Here is a 22689-nt window from a genome sequence, read left to right on the forward strand (position 1 = left end):
AACTCACTTTTTGTTATTTTTTAGAGAATAGACTATATTTTTTTAGTTAGCCTTGAGTTCAGTTTTTGAAAATAGTCATATCAAATAAATTTTTTAAGGTCTAAAACTTAAAAATTGTTTTTGAGTTTAAAAAGTGGGATTCAAGTAAAGTATAAAAAAAAAGAAAACTAATGAAAAGGGCTTGAAAACTTTGAGTTTTAATGATAAAGACAAAATAAAGGGTAAAGTGAATAGTACCAGGATTACTTTTTAGTGTAAAAATGTGGTTTTTTGTTAAAATGAACGGTACCGGGTGCTTTTCGTTAAAATTCCCTATAAAAAAAATGCTCTCTAAGCTAGAAACCAGGCCTCCACACTACACAACACTGTCAACGCCTGGAAGTGAAAGCAAGTAACCAGACAGCGACAGATACAGATCGAGAGAAAATGCAGTCGTCACTCTCATATCACCATGGAATTACAGGCTTCAGATTCCAACCAAACCCCATTTCACTCCTATTCTCTCACTACACCAACACATCTCCTTCCTCCTCTCCTTCTAGTCAACTCACTCTAAGATCCCATTGCAACTCGCAACCACAATTTCCCAGCAAACCCACATGGCATCTACCCTCGAATCCCTTTCCACTCATACCAACTGCCATGAACGAACGATTATCACTAGCTCCGCTCCACTCTGGCATTTCGTCGAACAACTCCAATGCAAATGCGACCAGGAGTTTCAGGGATTGGGTTGAACTGGTTGGCGAGTCTTTGTCGACTGCATTTCCGATATGGGTTGCTTTGGGGTGCCTGCTGGGGCTCGTCAAACCGAGTTCCTTCAATTGGGTCACACCCAACTGTACCATCTTAGGCATAACACTTACCATGCTCGGCATGGGCATGACCCTCACTTTCGACGACCTTCGTGGCGCGTTGTCTATGCCCAAGGAGTTGCTTGCCGGTTTTTTTCTTCAGTACTCGGTTTGTAGCTCCACATTTCATATGTATACTAATGCTTATATTGAATTAGCACATAATTGAATCGAGTACTGAATGCCATTCCCTACATTTTCCATTTGTGTTCATGTCACAAAAAATCTTTGACCTTTGTGCTAATTTCCCAGTTCAAGGGAATGTCAGCATTTTCGTAATTCCAAATATATAAATTTGTTGAACAGTCTTAGTTGACTGCATTTTTGTTCACCCCTTATTGATTGCCATTAGATTAGTTTAATCTTTGAGATTCGTATCTTTGATCAATTAAACCAGACTAATATAACGGTAACCATTGGGGGTGAGCATCATCCCCACAATTGGGGGGAGCAAAGATGCACTTCTCTTAGTTACCCCCCGCAGAGTTCAGCCTCTTGTTTTCTTAGGCTTCACCGTCAACAACTTTGATCTTTCAAACATTTCTAACTCTGTTCTTTTGTGTGTCCTTCAATCTGTTTAGGCACAAATCAGTAACATTTATGATTTAATGGTGAGTACTTGTAGGTGATGCCTTTATCAGGATATTTTGTGAGCAAGCTTTTGAATTTGCCATCGTATTATGCAGCTGGTTTGATATTGGTTGGTTGCTGCCCAGGTGGTATGTATCTATGCCAGTCTTTTCATAAGTATTCTTGTTTACTCAGCTTTTTCTGAATACACTTCTTCCCCGGTTAACTCTTTGCAGGAACAGCAAGTAACATTGTAACTTATATTGCACGGTAAATGAATTATCCTATCATAGAATAATACCCTTTTTCTTATCTGTGTCCAAATCTTGTTTTTTATCTCGTCTAATTTGCTGAAATTTCCATTTTAGTGCTTGAAGTTTTAAAGTTTCAACTGTGAGAGCAACATGTAGTAATTATCTCACTCTTTTATGTTGCCAACCCCACACAGATTTTGGGTGAGTTGGATGGGTATAATCATATTGAAAAATTGTAACATTGACATGTCTATATTCCACTTGCACCTTGCATACCACCTTGCTGCTCAGATGAATAGGACCAAACGGGATGAAACTAAAACTTACAAAAACTAGGGTGACGGAAATCTACTGTGTCTTTTTCCCCTCTTCCTGGCCAGAGGATCTGATGACCTTGTTGTTTTTGCAGTGGAAACGTGGCACTTTCTGTTTTAATGACAGCTGCAAGCACTTTATCAGCTGTGGTTGGTAAACTGATGTAAATTTCTTTTGATATGTTTTTGGTCTTGAAGTGGTGGTACTTGTATGGTGCATAGTTTAGCACATATATTGAAAATGGTTGGAAAGTTAAGTTTGAATCCCATTTTCTGCTAAAACTCCAGAAAATTTATATTTTGGTTAACATTCTGTTATATCTATTTTGTTTGCCTGTTAAAAGTTATGGGGTGCATTAAATTATCTCCTTTTGGAAAAGATTCGCTAAATATTAAATATGAGTAAAGTTGTCCTCTGTTCGATTCTCAACCTAAAGTGATCTGCTGAAGGCTCAGACCTTAAAGTACTGGGCGCAGCCATACGTATTACATTGATTAGCTTACGACGACGAGGAGAGTGTTAGATCTGTCTCATAATTGGGGAGATATTCTTTTAAGTAGTTACTACTTACTACTTACTAATGAGTTAAACTATAAGCTTATTTCAAGGAACCTTACATCTTTTACTCTTTCATATTGTAGATCATGACCCCCTTTCTCACAGCTAAACTTGCTGGTCAATATGTTGCAGTGGATGCTGCTGGGCTTCTATTCTCAACACTGCAGGTAAGCTTTGAATTGTTTTGCGGACTTCTTAGTTATAACTGTTGCTGTTTTAAATTATATTAATGTACGATATGCGTTGAACACAGGTTGTGCTTCTCCCTGTTTTGGCCGGTGCATTTCTGAATCAGTATTTCCAAGGCCTGGTTAAATTTGTATCCCCTTTGATGCCACCCATTGCTGTGGCAACTGTAGCTGTTCTTTGTGGGAATGCAATTGCCCAGAGTTCTTATGCAATCCTTACGTCTGGTAAACAAGTGGTGCTAGCTGCCGCTCTTCTTCATGTAAGTGGATTTTTCTTCGGTTACATCTTTTCAAGGATGCTTGGGATAGATGTCACATCATCAAGGACTATCTCCATCGAGGTTGGCATGCAGGTAAGCATCATTGGGTTTTTTTCCCCGGATATTTTAAAGAGAGTGGCTTCTCATTTTCATCCAGTGACTGTTCACGTCTTTTCCATTGCCAATTACTTCGAGTGAAAAGATATTGCGGTCATTTATTCAAGCCAATAAGCCAAAGACATATGATTGCTTACGATGTGTGTATGTGTAATAGAAAGAATGCCTGCCAATATGTATCATGCATTATCAGTTGTCTGTGAGTGTTGTTATCGGCTCCTTTATGTTTCAGAATTCGGTGCTTGGAGTTGTTCTAGCCAGTCAGCACTTCGGAAACCCTCTAACTGCGGTACCATGTGCTGTTTCCAGCGTTTGTCATTCAATCTTGGGTAGTGTCTTGGCAGGATTCTGGAGACAGACTGTGCCAACCCAGAAGCAAGATTGAAATGTCATGTAGAAGCTTTAGACGAGGAGCACAAACATAAATCCTTCTATTATCATATGAGCTGCTATTTGTTGGAATTTCTTTGCGTATTAGCGATGGAACTGTTGGATTTGCAATTTCTGCTATGTTGTATTTACTTTGCCTTTCAATGTGAATCCTTTTGATTTTCTACTTGTGGATTTTAACTTAGGGTCACATATTTGTTCATGTATGAATGTCTTCCTATTTCTATGTTTTCAAAGATAACAGCAAGCCTAAATTCCAAAAATATCCCCACCCATTCTTGGAAACAATGAAGTGCAAGATTTTTTGGTAATCTAAAGTCTGTTTGATAATCATTTCGTTTTTAGTTTTTATTATGAATAATGAATGCAGAGGTGAATACAAAGGGTAAAGGAATGACGAGCAAAGGTGGAGGAATGGCGGCGGGAAGGAAGTTAGGAAAGATTATACAAGATGAAAATTGAAAACTAAAATCAATTTGTAATAGAGTTTTGTTTCCTGTCTTGCGTCCACCATCTTTGTTCTTTAATTTTTCAAATACATTCTCTCTATCTCAACCAAGAAAAACTAAAAATAGTCCAATCCAAAAGGGGGATCAAACTCGGAGGCAACGGAGTACGCACATTATGTTAGTCAACCAATCTAACCCATATCTACAAAGTTTCATGTTCGAATTCCTCTTCCCGTAATTAAAATAAATTTAATGTAGATTATCTCTTATTTGTAAAAAAAAATAAATAAATGCTCTAGGACATTTTTAGTTTCACTCAAATTGTAGCCCAAGTCCAACAACAAAACCGGACATCTCACCCAACCAGGTTTGGGACCAAAATTCCCATCGGGCGCTGGTTTTTTTCAAAGCAAAATTGAACGGAACCAAAAATTTCGAAACCCCGCCAAATTCAAATCTCGGCTGCAAAAAACTCAAAACGAAAGCTCCTCAATTTCAAAGTTCCCACCACAAATCCAATTTTTTTAATTTCTTAATTCGCTTCAAATCCCAAATCCCAAACCAAAACCTCAAAAAGTCTCTCAAACTCTCTCAACTAGTCCCCCCACCGAATCAATTTTCTCTGCCCAAAAACCAGACCCACAAATGGATCAGAGATTTCATGGCCTGCCTCCTCTCAAGAGATTCAGACTCATGCAGCAACAGCAGCAGAATGATGCCCTTTTGTCCCCGTCGAGCCTTCCGGCAAAGAAGCGAAAGGCGCCAAGAGACCAACTCGTTCTCTCTGACCCCACCGCCTCTGCTGCTGCCGGCTCCACCTATTCCCTGCCTGCCAAGAAAAGGGTTTGGGCGTTTCAGCCCGATTTGTTCACTGAAGAGCCACTTTCGACATTGGACCTTAATGTCGAGTATAAGCCGCCTTTTGGGTGGGAGCTGGAAGAAGAGGCAGTGGAGAAATTGGAGGAAGAGAAGGGAGAAGCTGAAAATGGTTGCAATGAAGATATTGAAAATGCCCGAGACGAGAAAAGCCAAGAAATCGCAGGGGATGGGGAGTGCAATGAAGAAGAAGAAGATGATGCTGATGATGGGATTGTTTGTGCTGTTTGTCAGAGCACAGATGGAGATCCATCAGATCCAATTGTCTTTTGTGATGGGTGTAATCTGATGGTTCATGCCTCCTGCTATGGCAATCCACTCGTAAAGGGTATTCCGGAAGGTGATTGGTTCTGCGCCCAATGCGCGTTTTCAGCTGTGCATTCTCAATCCAATGAGTCCTGTTCTTGCTGCTTATGTCCTGTCAAAGGAGGGGCAATGAAGCCCACCGGAGACGGCAGGTGGGCACACATTGTGTGTGCGCTTTATGTCCCGGAGGTGTTCTTCAAGGACCCTGAAGGCCGGGAGGGGATTGATTGCTCCAAGGTTCCGAAAAGGCGGTGGAAGGAGAGATGCTATGTTTGTGAGAGTTCAAAGGGGTGTGCTATTCAGTGCTCCGAGCTTAAGTGCCCTCTGGCATTTCATGTGAGTTGTGGCTTGAATGAGGATCTTTGTATTGAGTACAAGGAAGGAAGGAATAAGGGAGCTATTGTGGCTGGGTTTTGTAAAAAGCACTCAGATCTGTGGAAAAAGGTAGGTGCTTTTTTGCATATCACTTCCCCTTTGAGTTTTAACTTGATGAGTTTGATTATCGTATTTTGATGGGGATTTTGCTAATTGGGTTTCTTTCTATTTGCAGCAAGAACAAACTGGGAAGTACAAGATTGTCGCTAGAGAAGACTGAATAGTACAAGTAATTAAATTTTGATGGATTAGTGTTTGATAATTGGCTTTTTCTTTGTGTCCGGAATTTACATGTTGCTGTCATTTTTTTAGATGTCTGTAGGGTTCTAGTGTCGACTTATTTGATTCTTGCTGTGACTGATGATGCATTTTACTTAGACTCTAACATATCGTCGTTGTGTTCGGGTTGAATTCAAGTAATGTTGAGCATCTGCTAGCCAAGGAAACCCAGGTTTAGGTTTGAGCTAAATGATTTAGACGAAGAAATCCACTCTAATGATGTTTCAGCTTATGTTACGAAAGTTGATTTCAAGTTGTATTTACAGTGTTGTGAGTTTTTAACTACTCATGGCAATAGATGTAAAAGGATTGTGGGGTTTCATCTGAATAATTATATCGTTTACTTATGTGTGAGATGTCTGATTTATGAATCTTTCGTTCGAATCGCCAGGCCTGGCAGAGGAAATGCTCATGTCTGTCTTTTAAGGATGTCTTCCAAATATTTACATATGTGGTCTGCACTTTGAGTCCTACTGTACATCGTTGCTTTTTTAAGTGGCTTAGACATCCCATTTGCTAGATATTTGTGGATTCTTAAATATATATTTAGTTGTTAAATTTAATGATGTATGTTATTGTTTGGATCCAAAATTACACATCGGTCTATACAATTAAGGCCGTTGAGTGAGTATAGCTTTCAACCGTTAAATGAAAAGGTGAAGATAATTTTGTTATTATTAAAGGATAATATTATGGTTTTTATTATAACAATTATTTTTTAATATGAATTATTTTGACAATGGGATAGATAGGATGCAGATTATTTCCCCAAGCAAACAGTACAGTTCAAATTGATTTGGGATGTTTGGTGTGTGGTGGTGGTGACAAATTAACAAGTAGTTAGAAATGAATTTAAAATGAAATTGAAATTCATTAAATGGGTGCATGGATGGGTGATGCAATTATAATGAGATAAGAAAGCCTAGGTAGGCTAGGTTTTTCGTCATGATGGGACAAGCCTGGATAGGCTCTTATTATCTTTGAAAAGTCAGTTATATGAAGATAGGCTTTAGCCTATGCCACATACTAATTATTCTACGAGTTTGAGTTTTAGTTGGTTTTTACGAAATTATCAGGTTGTGTCAAGCAAGTCTCGGTCAATAAGGATTTTTGAGTTCTTATTGGTAGATGTCATCTTATCAGCCTTCTCAGCGAAGTGAGGTGTTATTAGATTATACATTCAACACGTTGAAAGTCGAATTTGGAATTGAATTTTGCAGAACTAGTAATCTTGTCTTCAGGCTTTAGAACTCGAAGGTCGAGACTTGTTCCTTTCTCGGCCGTAGTTGTAAAATTAAGAAGTCAGCAGTGCATCCAACGCACACTAACATATTTCACTCCTCGGCCGAGCTCGGCCAACGAGTTGGCATGTCCCTTACATAATTGAATAACGTAGTTAGCTTATTAGTTACTCGGTTTACGCGCTACGTAAACTTGATAGTTTTTAAGGCCAACAGTTATACATAAAATTCTACATAAGCAAGATAAAAGAAAGACACGGAAACTAGAAAATGTCAAAAAGTTAGGTTCGGATCTCTTTCGTTTTCATCTATGGCACATTGGCATATGAGCTATGGATTTGTAGCTTTCAGCTCTTGCATTTAACTGATGAGTCGTGTTCTTGTCCATGCAACTGCTTATGCCTGTCCAAGGGGTGGTTTGGGACCCATGAAAAAAAACTATGAGGGTTTTACGTATTTGGTAAACTAAAAAAAAAAGGTTTATTTTGGAAGCTGTTGTGAAAATAAGCTGAAATCAAAGGAAAAAGCTGAAATCAAAGGAAAAAGCTGAAGCTGCTATTTGCAGTTTTGGAAAACTGACTTTTTTTCAAAGCATACTGTATTACAGTGCTTCTTTAATGAAAATAGTGGGCCAACTTGCATGGATACCATGAAGTTGAAATTTTACCATAAACAATTGATAATATGGATAATAGCCCAACTCTTTATATTATAAGCACATGGAAGCTTTGATAAACTTCCAATATAAGACATTTCTGCATGTCCTCACAACTCTATTTCTCATCACGTAACTAAGGATGATCTTTGGACGGATTGGGTCAGAGACAAGGTTTTCAATTTTCATTTCAAAAATTTGAGATCGAATTTGAACTTCCTCCAATTTCCATTTTTTTTATCAGATTATTCGAAATTGAAATTATCTCAGAATTTTTGAAATTAGAATCTTTTTGAAAATGTTCGGATTTGAAGCGGAATTCTAATGGCTAATCTGAAATTTCAATCCAACTTGCACCCTACACGTGACTGAGAGAGACACGCAAAGAAATATATACTAGCAATTAGAAGGCAACTTGTTTTTGAAGGGAAAATTTTCTCGAGGCAAAACCTAAAATGACTTTGTTTACATGCTCTTGCGGGCGGGTTTTTACACTTACAATGTCAATTCATTTTTTTTTCTTGAAAAGTAAGAATCACAAGTTGGAAGGGTTATGAAGAGGTGGTTAGGGTTAGTAATGAGATAAACCAGAGCTTTAATTATGAAAGATTTTTTAGTGTGTCGGAAATTCAGCCCAGTGCACAAAATATCCTAATACAAGTGATATGATACTTGAAAAAAAAATTAACTACTTGTATTAGTTGACATTTGGTGTACCAGATCGTGTTTCTAGTACATTGAAAATTATCTTTAATTATAATGATTTTTGTTTGATCTACATAACTAATAGCTGATGAAACTAACCAATAGTGTCTGAACTAGAACCCTTATTACATTTGAAAGAATATTCAAATAAAGTGGCGTACCGCCCACGTGTGTTTGTATATACACACACACAATTCATAGCTAATATTCATCAAATTCCAAATCATAAAGTCTGCATGCAGATCTCAAGCTTTGACACTTTCCTTCTTGTTCAGTAATTCAACGTCTCTATCCGATTTAGGGTTGTAAAGTCCATGACCAAATCATTTACGTACAATACAAGTAAAATTCTCGAATGGATAACACCAATACTATCACCTCACCACCTCTCTATAAATACCCTGCATGGCATGGCCTAAAAGAAAACACACACACATTCTACAATATTACCAGATACTTGTTTGTATATTGTGAGATATTTTGAAGGGGATCGAAAGTACTCGAAATTATATATACCATGTCTATGAAGTTGATTGGGAGCCTCTGCAGCTGCATATGGCTAGTCATGGCCATATCAACCCTAGCCCAAACATCCGATGACTCGAATGCAGTGCTTGACACTGCCGGGCAGGCTCTTCAATCCGGTGTAGACTACTACATCCAACCCGCTATTACCGACAATGGCGGGCGTTTCACTTTGGTCAGCAGAACTGGATTATGTCCACTTTACGTTGGTCAAGAAAATGTCTCAGGTCCTAAGGGCTTGCCTGTGACATTTTCTCCTTTTGTTGAGGGGGAAACTGTGGTGAGGGAAGGAAGGGACCAAAAGATCACATTCTCAGCAGGCACAATCTGTGTGCAATCAACCACATGGAAGGTGGGTGAGACTGATCAAGACACCCAAAGGAGATTAATTGGCACCGGAGAAGACGAAAACCAAAGCCTTCCTGGCCGTGCTAGAAACTACTTCAGGATTACAAAGCAGGCAACACCAGATGGTGTGTACAATCTGGAATGGTGCCCTACTGAAGTGTGTCCAACTTGTAGGTTCATTTGTGGATCTGTTGGTGCTTTTGTTGAGAATGACAAGAGGCTGGTGGCCTTGGATGGTTCAGTGCTTCCTGTTGTGTTTGAGAGGGCTTAAATTTAAATATGTCCACATATTATATGGGAAACTAATTAATAATTAAGGGGATCTTAATTAATAATAGCTCTTTCTGTAATAATGGGAATCATGTCCTAGCTGACTATGATCATGATCTCTTCTCTCTTTTATCTCAATAAACTGGTGCAAACTAATATGGTATTGAAGTTAATGATTTCTTAATTATATATTGTCGTCGTATGTTAATTAATTATGAAAAACAGGTGCTAACATAAACAGTTCATCTTTTTTCTACCCTTAGCTTGACGATGGCTTTATATACGTTGATACATGTCATCTTTAGTGATATGTTCTCATACAAAAAAAAAAGACAACCATACACACCCTTTGCTGGTGAGCTACCCTCGCCTACCTCGTCTATAGACATTTCTATCCATCCGCGCGTCTTGTGACTGTAATGGTTGGGGTTGTTCTGTTTGTGAAGTCAAATATAACGAAATAATTAAAGGATAGTTATGACTTAAATGTGTTCATAGGATAATGCTTACTTTCCTCTTTCGAGAGGAATATGTCCATTTCACCACTTTTAATAACACATATTTTTAGCTGAAAATTCATAATCAGAGTCAATTTTTTAATCTTCGTTAGAATATATATATATATATATATATATATATATATTTTTTTTTAATCATTCAAATCAGAATTTATTTAATTATTCAAATGTATCATATAACATTATTTTATATCATAATATTATACAAAAATTAGAAGGGATAGGTTGACTTCCTGATTAATGCATGTCTCCCACCTTTAGGTTGGAAAAAAAACAGTTTGAACATGTATACATTATATATCTACTGAATTATCAATCCAATACTAATTAAGCACCAAGCATGGCCTAAAAGACTAACCATGATTAATATATAAACACATGTGCCGGGCCACATGTAGAATGGAGTGAGTGGTTGTGAATCTGTGATTCTGATACACCATGATTTCCTCCAATAACGATGAATTATATATAATTATATTCCTCTCAATCATCCCTTTAATTAGGGAAAGGGATCTGCAAAATTAGGGAAAATGATTTTCGCCGGTTTTTTTTTTTTTTGAAAATTTTAAGGATTCTGTAATCATGATCATTTTTGAACGAAAACTAAATTTAAAATTAAATATAAATAGTATTGAACGAAAACTGACCGCACGATGTACGATGAACGATTACAATTACATGATCCTTAGGATCCCTAGGAAAAGGATCCACGCCGGATCGCGGATGCTTTTCCTTTAATTAGCATTGTGCGAATTTGGATCCCATCCGAATTCAAATTGTGGGGATCTTTAGGATCATCACGTCTTAACCATTCATTGTATATCGTACGGTCAGAAATCTTTTGACTTTTATTTATTTAAAATTAAACACAAATAATACCTGACGAAAACTAATCGCACGATGCACGATAAATGGTTAGGATGTGAGGATCCTCATCCTCATCATGCAACTCAAGTGATCAAACATCAGTTATCCCTCAATTGACGGTGTGTTTAATTTCTTCTTTCTTTATTAAGGTAGTGTTTTTCACTTTCTTTTTTACATTCAACACTTCTTTGTTAATTTTTATCCTTTATTCTTCAATTGATTTGGTTCGACAGTAAAAAAATTGAGAAAAGTGTGTGGTACTATATTAGAAGCGGTAAATTTAGCTACATATATAACATGTCAACTATAATTAAATATAAAACTCATCATTCTTGTGAGTCGACTTGATTGATATCATTTTTCTTGTACAAATAGAGGAGAGAGGAGCCTCTTTGTGAGGATCCTAGGGATCCTCAAATTACATTCGTTCATCGTATATCGTGCAGTCAGAAATTACTGTAAGTTTTTTATTTAAAATTAAATATAAACAGTACGTGACCAAAATTGACCGTACGATGCACGATAAACAAATATAATTGAAGAAATTTTGAGATCCTCATCAAAAGTATCCAACGATGATCCTCTCTACAAATATAGAATAATATTAGACTAAAAATAGTCAAAATTCCTTTTTAATTATAATGAAGAAACCGCTTGTCCTTTATGAAAAGCTGTCTCTTCTAGTTAGATCAAATTTAGGTTGGTGATGTTGAGAGTTGTCCCATATCGATGAGGGACAATGTTTGCTATGTGTTTATATAATCTTGGGCTACTCCTCACATAGCCAATTGGTTTTATGGTGAAACCTCAATTTCATTATGGTATCAAAGCAAGGTTGTCCACGTGTGAAGTCAAACGGCCACACACACTCTACGTCACCCAGTTGTTATCCACGTGTATGCTTGAAAATCCGCTACACGTGCGGAGACGTGTTGAGAGTTGTCCTACATCAGTAAGGGACAAGGTCTGCTATGTGCTTATATGGTCTTGGGCTACTCCCTACATAACCAATTTGTTTAATGGTGGAACCTTAATTTCATCAAGTGACTGGTCCACATCCAACTAATAGTTCAAACAGAAAGTGACACACAATGGAGCCGCTACACATGCGGAGACGTGTTGAGAGTTGTCCCACATCAGCAAGGGACAAGGTCTGCTATGTGCTTATATGGTCTTGGGCTACTCCCTACATAACCAATTTGTTTTATGGTGGAACCTTAATTTCATCAAGTGACTGGTCCACATCCAACTAATAGTTCAAACAGAAAGTGACGCACAATGGAGCCGCTACACGTGCGAAGACGTGTTGAGAGTTGTCCCACATCAGTAAGGGACAAGGTCTGCTATGTGCTTATATGGTCTTAAGCTACTCCTTACATAACCAATTTGTTTTATGGTGAAACTTTAATTTCATCAAGTGACTGGTCCACATCCAACTAATAGTTCAAACAGAAAGTGACGCACAATGGAGAAAGTATTGTACGCAAATAAAGCAACCTCGCGAGTCTAGACATTTTTTTCACAATGATACGTATTATGCATGTTGTTTGAAAATTTCAACTAATCAGTTAAAGTACCTAAATACTATAAACTCAAGTTCTATAAGCATTGTATTTTTTTTCCCTCTACACTGCCCTAGTGGGCCTTGGTTGCCTCATGTGAGAAAGTAAAGATAGAAGAGCCTCACATTAGGGAAATAACAATGTAAGGGTTTATAAGATGTTGGGTTACTCTACATATTACCAATAGTTTTATGGTGGAATCCCAACTTTATTCATGATATCAGAGCAAGTTAGCCCACGTGTGAAACTCAAAGGACGCACATGTTCCACGACACCCAATTCATGTTGTCCATGTATTTGATTTGAAAATTCACCACATAAGAGGGCGTGTAAGAATGTGAAGATAAAAGAGTCTCACATTAGCGAAAGAAGAAACTTTGCAAAGGCTTATAGGAGGTTCACCCTCATCATTGATCGTCAATCGTCATCATAGGACACACGGCAAGAATGAGAGAGAGGGACATAATATATATATATCCACAATACGAGCCCTCTCGATAGAGCCATCAACTTGGTGTTTTAAGGACCCACCTGCAGCCAACTGTACGTTTGCCTCTTGGTAACATGACCAGTTCCATCACACCACTTTCAACACTCGAAAGAGATAAGGAACCTAAAATGAAGACAACTTCAGGAGGGGTTTAGACTGAGTCTTGAAAATCTCGTGGAAAACCCTTTTTACCAGGGCCTATCTAAAAGTTAAAACACCCAGCACATGCAGCGTACGCAAAAGCCAACTATGGAAGAAAAGGCATCTGCCGGGAAGAGTATGTACGGTGGTTCTCTTCTTGTTCCTAGTGTTCAGGAATTAGTAAAGAAGCCAATATTCAAAATCCCACCCAGATACATACAGCCTCATCATCAAGATGGTAATTACCAAAAGCATGACATGAACATCAATTCTGAGCATCTTGCTGACCAGATACCATCCATTGACATGCATAAATTGCTTTCCCAAGAATCAACCAATTCTGAAGCTGAACTAGCCAGGCTCCATTTTGCTTGCAAAGAGTGGGGTTTCTTCCAGGTAATTAAATTACTAGCTTTTTCCATTTAAATCTTTCATCCAATAGTTCTGATTGTTTTCGCCCACGAGTTCGAACAATTTGTCGATGGTCATTTAGTAGTCTAGTATCATCTAGTCTTCATTGGCTATGTGAATATTAGTACATAATATTAATATGTAATCATGTAATTAAATATATTTAATTCACCTCAAATTAAGCTTAATTAGTAGTCCACTTCAATATTAAACTTCCCCTTGATTTGTCTTTGGTTGAAATTCATGTTAACAAAAAGGAAGTCGATCTGAAAAATAGCCAGCCCACCCTTTTGGGAATTCATGGCTTTGCCTTGTTAATTATTTAGTTATCAATTGTGTGGCTGATCTGAAAAAAGTTGAGACTTCACAGTAAAATCAAGTAGTAATATCAGGTCAACTACTTATAAGTACATGTAAGGGTTCTTCTCTCCTCATTGTGGGATTCATACTCTCAACATTCTCACTCATGTGTGGCGAGTGATTAAGCCTAATACATGGACAACACAAATTTGGTGATGTAAAACACATGTGGACGTTGAACTTCAATCGTGACCACCTACTCTAATACTATGAAGGAAGTTTGTGGAAGCCTAGGGGTTAAGCTATAAAATAAGTAGCTACAAAAAAAATTTGATTTATAGTTTTTTGTTCTTCTTTTCCTTGATGAACTTAGCTTCTTGTTAGTTTATAGGCCTAACCTATGCTTTTCACCTTGCCTGCATACTGAATTTTTTTAGAGTTCGCTAATTCGTAGGTTTTTGGCCGTTGTATTCACTCTGTATATTTTTACAGTTGGTAAACCATGGTGTGAGCTCTTCCTTGTTGGAGAAAATGAAGACAGAAACTCAAGAATTCTTCAACCTACCCATGGAAGAGAAGAAAAAGTTTTGGCAACAGCCAGGAGACGTGGAAGGTTTTGGACAAGCCTTTATAATTTCTGAAAACCAAAAACTCGATTGGGTTGACATGTTCTTCTTGAATACCCTTCCTGTCCAAATGAGGAGGCCTCACCTATTTCCAAATCTCCCTTCTCCTTTCAGGTCCTCTCGTTATCTCAAATATATATATGTTTGTGATTTTGTGCAATATGAACGGGAATGCATGCATGAATATATCGAAGAGTAATGTTATTTAGTTAAAAAAAAAAAAAAAAAACCTGACGTTATTTGTTGACAATCTCATTGATACAGGTGAGTACCACATACAGACTCACTTTCATTATAACAAATATTAACCTTTTGTGTCTGAATACAGTGCATTATGGGCATTTAGGTATTCAATTCCTTACTAAGCTCTGGTATCGAATTAGAATTTTATATTGGGCCTTTTTATGAGGTAAATTGTCTTAAATCTTTGGAATCTATACCCATAGGTACGCTAAATATTCAAAGAATGTATTCACAACAATGTACTATACTCTACGTACCTATGTGTATATTCATGATGACCGCCATGGTCGAATTCTAATTATGGCACCAATGTCTATTAAAAAAACCATCGACATTAATCCAATTTTCTATTCCATAATTTAATCGAGTATTTTGCAAATATTTTAATCAAATAATAATCCTTTATTTTGTAGCTAGGTAATTTATTTTACATGCATTATTATATTGGGCACATTTTATTATTATAACATATGTACCAATAATAGATAATTTTGAATAAAAACCATTACTTCATTTTGTAGGTAAATTATTTTTCATGTATTGTGGCATATATTGAGCCCATTTTATTATAATATGTAAGTACAAATAATTTACCTATATTTTTATAATGCAGAGAGACCTTAGAAACTTACTCATTGGAACTGAAAAACCTAGCCATGACTATCCTATCACACATGGAAAAAGCTTTGCAGATGGAAACCAAGGAAGTGACCAAGTTATTTGAAGATGGACTGCAAGCGACGAGGATGAACTATTACCCTCCATGTCCTCAGCCGGAGGCAGTCATCGGTCTGACCCCTCACTCTGATCCTGTAGGCCTCACCGTCCTCCTACAAGTCAATGAAATGGATGGTCTCCAAGTAAAGAGAGATGGGATTTGGGTTCCTATTAAGCCACTTCCAGATGCATTTGTTGTGAATATTGGAGACATTCTAGAGGTAATGATATTCACTGGTAACTTTAACCTTTTGAATATTATCTTGCTAGATCGATACATAGAAGAAAATGTTATCCCACAGTCAAATTCATACAATTGATCATATATATATAAATTTCATGTTCAAAACTAATTTTACACTGTAAGGTTAGTGTTTACTTATATGCATGTATGCATGGCAGATTCTAACAAATGGGACGTATCGTAGCATTGAGCATCGTGCAACTGTGAACTCTGTAAAAGAAAGACTCTCAATCGCCGCATTTCACAGCCCTAGATTTGGTGGTGAAATTGGCCCGGCCTCTAGCTTGATGACAGAACAAACACCAGCAGCATATACAAGGGTGGGAGTTGAAGAATATTTCAAAGCCTTATTTGAACGTAAGCTTATTGGAAAGTCTTTTCTTGATGAACTGAAGATAAGGCATGATGGTGAGCAGTAGAGAACTGCTCAACTACATGCGACTTTCTGATGACAAGAAAAAGGTGTATGTTGTATAACTATATGCCCAAGTAAGTACCTAAGTTGTAATAACATGCATATACAGAGGTAGGGCCTTCCTTTTCAAGGCCGTTGTGTCCCATGTTTAAACCATCTCCCTCTATTTAGTACAGTTTAGAGTAGTAATTTCACTAATAAAATGTTGAGTTTAATTACTTATTTAACATTGGAAGGTTTCGTACCCTTGACTCAGTCTACTCCAACCGGTGAATCCACTAACCCTAGTGGCTTACTTGTGATTTCTATCATTAGTCTATTCCACCCGTCACTCTATAGTACTCATCACATGACCAAGTTTCTGGGACAACACTCAAAGATTTTGCCCTCAAACTTCCATTAGTCAATGTTCATCCAGGATTAGAAAATAACACTTGATTATTATTAATACCCAATAGTGCATACACATAATTACACAAGGCACAATTGGAAAGGGAAAAAAATGGATTTTATACAATCACTCCACCCTCCTCAAATATGAAGACTACCACCCCTCTTTGATATTGAACCCACTCAAGACAATCCATACTGAACAGCTCCAGTGTTCCGGTGAGCAGCTGCAGCTACAGCTACAGCTACGGCACCTACAGGACCAAACTGAGATTGCGCGTGCAGTAATTTTGAATCTATCGAGTTTAATTGATCTACTTTGGCGGGTGGCGGGTAGTATGGGTTCGTATTGACTTCAATGGCCATGCCCGGAGAAGACTTTGCTGCTAAGTTGCACTGTTCGGGTTGGGGTTGCAGTTTAGCATGTGATTCATACCTCTGCACCTCCACTCCAGCCTTGTCTTGATTGGCAGTATGAATTCTGAAGAAGCAGTGTGGAGAGACAGACTGAGGAGGAACTGCGTTTCTGTATAACATCCTCGGATCATACATTTCCTTCACATTTCTGCCATTCTCGTATGGAAGAATTGGTCCAACAACTCGCCCAGGTTTTGCTGTAGGGTAAGGAAAATTATTAACACTACTAGAGCATAAACAAAACAAACAGATGCACCAATGCTATATGCTATGCCATGCTGGGGTTTTATTTGAACCTGGGCGTGACATGGCTAGTAAATCATACGAATGACAAAAATAAAGTCATTTGTGCTTCTGAAACTCATATTCCGAAGGGCCAGAACATGCTGCTTGTTAGGCAATAGTGTCAGAAGAAGTGGTGTTGCAGAAAAAGAAAGAGCATAAATTGGGTTATTGATAAATCATCACTAGATCATGATAAATTCTGCCAATTCTAATTTGAAATTGCATACCTTAAAATAAGATTAGCTAGGTATTATTACAAGGCAGTGGATTACCTGTTGGCACCCTCGGTGGTGGCCTTGAAACTTTTGGTGCATTTCCAGAAATTGTGTCCGTTACTCTAAAACTGCTAGAAGCCTCTTGTGTCTGTCGGTTCTCATACGAGACCAAATTTGACTGTGCATTAGGGGGGACTGTACTTGAGTGAACGGTGGATCTGAAAACAAGGACATCGATAATCAAAGAAAAAATCCCAAAATCAACATTTTTACCTGATGATAGCACAAGACTAACATTGACCAACACCAAAAGGAGCTTGAAAATAACATACCGTGGAAGGGAGACATGCTTCCTCTCTGGAGGAATAACCGGTCCACTTTTCCCACCATTTTCCTCAAGATAAGCAAACTGCTTTCTGAATTGGCCTATTGCACTGCATTGAAGAAATATTATAAATATTATGGAAACAGCAAACTCTATATGACGAAAAACTGTGATAGGATTGTTAAGAAATAAAATTTCAACCTCGGATACATAAAACTTGTGCCTTCAGTCCCATTCATGTAGTCCTTAAGTAGCTGAGGATGGTATTCTAGTATTTCCCGGTAAATTAGCTCCCTGATGTCCTCCTTTGTGACTCTACGCCTTTCAAATTCAAATTCCATCTTCGAAATAGGCTGACAAGAAGGTTCTCTCTCAACTTTGGCTAGACCCTTGAAGTAAGGATCAGCTAGTGCCTGTGTAAAACAAAGAGAAAAAGTTTTAGTCCACCTCTGTTAAACAAAGAGAAGAACAAGCTCCCCAAATCTACTTGCTAGATGCATTTTTAGTAAATCTTTATCTGGCACAAACCTGCTCAGCAGTTGGTCTATCCTTTGGGTCAAAAGCCAATAGCCTTTGTAATAGGCGCAGTGCTAGAGGATCTGCTTTAGGAAATTTTTGTGTAAACGGCACAGGAGGTTTTCTCTGCATTTCCAAGTATTTCCTTGCCTTCTCATTTCTAACCTGAATGTAAAGAAATAGCCATAGCATTAGTAACTAGAGAAAAAACAGCAAACTCACCAATATGCATGTGTGCTTTTGAGTGAGTGAGAGACTGAATGAGAGAGAGAGAGAGAGAGAGAGAGAGAGAGAGAGAGGAATAAATGGCACATACTCCAGAGATGGTCTCGAGCGGAGGTGTTCCGAGGAGATCAGTGATCAAATCTAATTGATGAATAACGCTTTTACCCGGAAACAATGGCTTCCCTGTCAATACCTCGGCAAAGATGCAGCCAATACTCCATATATCAATTGCAGGTGTGTACTGCATACAAGAAGCAAGCAAAAATCAGATCATCGAACCAGAATTAGAAAGCTCATGAAGCACTTGAACCACTCCAGAGAAACGGACATAACCTGACTCAATTACCTGACTGACAGATACAACTTCCAGGAGAATTCAATAGTCCTCCCTGAACAAGAATTATTATAATCTAGTATTACTGCTTACTATAAAGCACTCAGAAGAGAAAACACTCCAGACAGAAATAAATGCATGATTTCATCTATGTCAAGCCAAGTAAATTTCCAATGCTTATTTGGCTCTAAATTGCCAATCAAACTTCTTATTTCAAAAGTAAACTCACTTTAAAACAAGTTGAAAATAAATGTATTTAGGCAACGCCACAAGAGACTGTGAGACGAGAAAGGTCAATAACAAACCATACAGCATCATAACAACACCTCCAAAAAAAAAAAAGGAGCATGATCTATTTATATTGGCATTGGCTCTGAAATCTGAACACAAGTCACTGATGTTAGAAAAGGCATACCTTGGAAAGGAATGACCCACATAATTCTGGAGCTCTATACCATCTTGTAGCAACATAGTCCTATAAGTGCATCAAAGAAGCAACATCAATGCCATTATTTATTGCGCAGGATTGAAACAATTAACAAGTAATAAAATTCTGTTAAAGGAAATTGGAGATTGAAAATGACTCACTGTCCAAAATATTGTTGTTGGAGTATCATTAAAGGCAACTCTTGCTAGTCCAAAATCACAAACTTTGAGCTTGCAATTTGCATTTGCCAGTATATTTTTTGGCTTAAGATCTCGATGATACACATTTGCTGCAACCAAAACACTAATTCTTAGGTCATAGTGCAGACCTAATCATGAAATTCACTCTTGGGTTTCCATAAATAATAAAAAACTAAAATGAGAATATATCTACCATTGAAGAATTAATACAACTATGGAGACATTCGATATTTAAACACATTATTTATGAAATTTAACAATTTATGGGAAAAACCAATAAAGAACAATGAGCATAAATGAGAAAAACAGGAGAGTCACCTGTATGCATATATTTCAAAGCACGTAACATCTGGTAAAGAAAGAATTGAAGGTGTTCGCGGGTCAAGTCATCATTAGCCTTGATAACTTGGTGAAGATCTGACTCCATGAGCTCAAAAACAACATAAATATCTTTGAACTCTTTCTTTGAAGGTGGCAACATGATCCTCTTAATTTCAACAATATCAGGATGTCTTAAAAGTCTAAGCAACTTAACTTCACGCAAGATCCTAAAGGCATCAGAGATGTGCTCAAAGATATCATGTATTTTCTTTATTGCAACTTTCTCCCCAGTATGTGTGTCAATAGCTGCACAAACAACCCCATAACTTCCCTTCCCTATGACTTCGAGAATCTTATATCTATTAGCTTCACCATATTCGGTGAAAAAGTCCATCTCTTTCAGCTCCTGAAAAATAGAAAGAATACATTTAGAAAAACACGTGCATATATTATACACATAAATTTCAAAAATCAAACAAATTCTAACTTCCTTTTGTACAACAAAATACAATGTCATAACATAAGTTTTATGACAGACTAGGTGGTAAGCAGAAAAATCCAGCAAATTTTTTATGATCCGAAAAAAAAACAGCCTAAGATATATCACAAAAGCACCAATTATTTCATAACAAATGCTTCTTCCTCAGGTCAAGGTTTCATTCACGTATCTCAGTTGAAGAGTTATGTTAAAGAGTTACCAAGACACCATTTCTGTTCAAACAGGAACCAAAGACATACATTGTGATAACTATACTCATACGGCCCTCCAACAAAGTAATAGAATCAGGTGCCAGAAGAAAAGGGAGCAGAGTAAAACAGTATGCTATGGTGGAGTACAGTTATAAAAAGACTAGATTCCTTGCTTTGAAATGCAGTTCCACAACAAAGAAACAGAAAACAAAAAATAAAACACAATCTGACCAAAACCACATAAAAAGAATATCCAAAGCACATTCTTTAATTAAACCATTCTGCTTGTAAGAGTGACCAAAACAAGATAAATAGCTCAAAAAATTACTACAAAAACAGTAGCATCAACAGAAAACACAATAGAAATAGCAATTGAACAGTTCACCCAAGAAACAAGAAACTGGAAAAAAAAAATGCCACCAAAAAACCAAACTGGGCTTAGTATTAGTCTTACAGGCATTGATAATATGGTGAAAATTCAGGCTTACAAAACCCAATAAAATAATATTAAAGAAAATCATAAATCCATTAAATTTTGAATGATATCTTTCAAATTCCCGAACACATTCTCTTAGCAGTCAAATGGATGATGATAACCCCAACCCAGGTCTTGAAAAAGCCCAAAAAATTCCAGAGAGAGAGAAAGATACCTTATTTTGGTGATCAGGACGCATCATCTTCGTCTTGCTCTTCTAGTAATCGAACAAAATTCGAACTCGAAGGAAAACGACGACTGATAAAGTTCTAGATACAAAATCTTTGTATGAAGAAGTCCAAGAAGAAAACTAAACTATCCACATTTGCACCAGTCCGAACGACGAGGCCAAAGTCCTTTCTAGCACAAACAAATACACCACCAACCTCCTCTCTCATCCAAATCCACACCCTCCCCTCAATTCCCCAATTTCCCCAAGATCCAGCAATCCCAAAATCAACCCCAAATTCAGAAATTTCAATAACAAACTGAAACGGAAACCCTAGAAACTTTGGAAAAATCCAATTTCCAAACCCCCAGGATTGTTCGAAATTTGAAATTGGAAACCCTAGGCTCTCTTTGGGAACGAGAGATCCAGTAGGGCGGCAGTGGCGGTGGCGGATCGGAGAGCAGTGGAAGGGAATTCAAAGAAAGGAGCGGAGAGAGATGGTCGTATTTGCTTAAATTTTGGGGATTTAATTGATAATTTTGATTTTTTTCGTTTTATCCACCACAACGGACATTTTTTTTATATTTTGAAATTTCTCCGTCCAATTAATCTCTTTACAAAGTGTGTACGGTGTACTGCTGGCGTATATGTCAGTGGCCGTATTGGTAATTCATTCAAATATCATGCCTCTTTGGATGTTTAGACATAGAGAATAATAAATTCCATCTTATCCTATTTGAATCCACTAAACTATATTTACACGTGTTGAGACTTTTTACGAGCTTTTTTATTTTTACGATGAAGTTAATATTTGTCCTAAATATTCTATTTTTTCGTCTAATTATAAATTTTGTTAGGCTTATTATATTAACACTTTACAAATTGTTGAATAAATCTCACATACTTAATATACTTCATACTTAATTTTTCAATTAAAAATTATCTTTATATACCCCACATACCTCTCCATAATACTCTCACACCCCACATTCTCAAAACACACATTATATTTCTATATACACCCCAATTTCTTCAAATTTTATAATACTCATTTTTAATTTTGATGGATTGAATCTAGATACCATGTTGTTCCTAGGCTAATTACTTATGTGATTGACTTGTTTTTCATTTCCAGCTTGAGAGCATATTATCATTAACCGATTTGGACGCTAACACTTATCTTAAATTTTTTTATCTTTGTGCAGATTGAAAAATCTTATGTCACTTCCAAACTCAAGAATTATTCAAACTCAAGATCTTATGTAACTTTTCTATAACAAAAAAAATAAAAAATAAAAAAGAATTATTGAAAGTTTCAAGCTATTAACATTGCAATTCACAGAGTTGGTTCAAAGGCATAAGTTCTGATGTTTTTCGACATAGTAAATGCCGGGATGTGATAAAATGTGTGGTTGGAGAGAAAATAATTTCTTGCAGTCAAAGTGATCAATAGCATTGGCATATTCATAGACATTTTGTTAGGTTTTCTCAATCAATGTGTTTGTAGTTTCATTAGTTAGAATTTTGTTCAACAATGGAGGGTGAGAAGTTTTATTCACTTGGAATTTTTTTTTTTTAAACTTAATAAGGTCGAAATTGTCATTGTATAGTATAATAAATAAGTAATTTAA

General features: G+C 37.1%; 5 protein-coding genes across 5 annotated transcripts; 4 read left to right on the forward strand and 1 right to left on the reverse strand.

The window, feature by feature from the left end:
* Window positions 1-303: 303 nt before the first annotated feature.
* Window positions 304-3672, forward strand: LOC126617359 (probable sodium/metabolite cotransporter BASS1, chloroplastic). The gene is made up of 7 exons (XM_050285409.1): window positions 304-963; window positions 1480-1573; window positions 1661-1694; window positions 2088-2142; window positions 2635-2718; window positions 2805-3092; window positions 3349-3672. The coding sequence occupies exons 1-7, from the start codon at window positions 427-429 to the stop codon at window positions 3499-3501; spliced, it is 1245 nt and encodes a 414-aa protein (XP_050141366.1). The 5' UTR covers window positions 304-426; the 3' UTR covers window positions 3502-3672.
* Window positions 3673-4406: 734 nt separating this feature from the next.
* Window positions 4407-6138, forward strand: LOC126617361 (uncharacterized). Its single transcript, XM_050285411.1, has 2 exons — window positions 4407-5581; window positions 5688-6138. Exons 1-2 carry the CDS (start codon window positions 4601-4603, stop codon window positions 5730-5732), a joined length of 1026 nt encoding a protein of 341 aa, XP_050141368.1. The 5' UTR covers window positions 4407-4600; the 3' UTR covers window positions 5733-6138.
* Window positions 6139-8797: 2659 nt separating this feature from the next.
* On the forward strand, window positions 8798-9708 carry LOC126617367 (kunitz type trypsin inhibitor 104-like). Its single transcript, XM_050285422.1, has one exon. It carries the CDS (start codon window positions 8910-8912, stop codon window positions 9534-9536), a length of 627 nt encoding a protein of 208 aa, XP_050141379.1. The 5' UTR covers window positions 8798-8909; the 3' UTR covers window positions 9537-9708.
* Window positions 9709-13044: 3336 nt separating this feature from the next.
* Window positions 13045-16296, forward strand: LOC126617360 (protein SRG1-like). Its single transcript, XM_050285410.1, has 4 exons — window positions 13045-13509; window positions 14317-14564; window positions 15307-15631; window positions 15813-16296. The coding sequence occupies exons 1-4, from the start codon at window positions 13198-13200 to the stop codon at window positions 16071-16073; spliced, it is 1146 nt and encodes a 381-aa protein (XP_050141367.1). The 5' UTR covers window positions 13045-13197; the 3' UTR covers window positions 16074-16296.
* A 193-nt stretch (window positions 16297-16489) lies between these two features.
* LOC126617356 (mitogen-activated protein kinase 19-like) lies at window positions 16490-21612 on the reverse strand. The gene is made up of 10 exons (XM_050285404.1): window positions 21065-21612; window positions 19722-20130; window positions 19365-19492; window positions 19192-19251; window positions 18534-18683; window positions 18230-18382; window positions 17903-18114; window positions 17709-17810; window positions 17434-17594; window positions 16490-17073 (listed from the first exon to the last, which is right to left on the reverse strand). The coding sequence occupies exons 1-10, from the start codon at window positions 21089-21091 to the stop codon at window positions 16643-16645; spliced, it is 1833 nt and encodes a 610-aa protein (XP_050141361.1). The 5' UTR covers window positions 21092-21612; the 3' UTR covers window positions 16490-16642.
* Window positions 21613-22689: the final 1077 nt, after the last annotated feature.

The sequence above is a fragment of the Malus sylvestris genome, chromosome 3 (genome assembly GCF_916048215.2).
Source record: "Malus sylvestris chromosome 3, drMalSylv7.2, whole genome shotgun sequence".
In the NCBI taxonomy this organism is placed as follows: domain Eukaryota; kingdom Viridiplantae; phylum Streptophyta; class Magnoliopsida; order Rosales; family Rosaceae; genus Malus; species Malus sylvestris.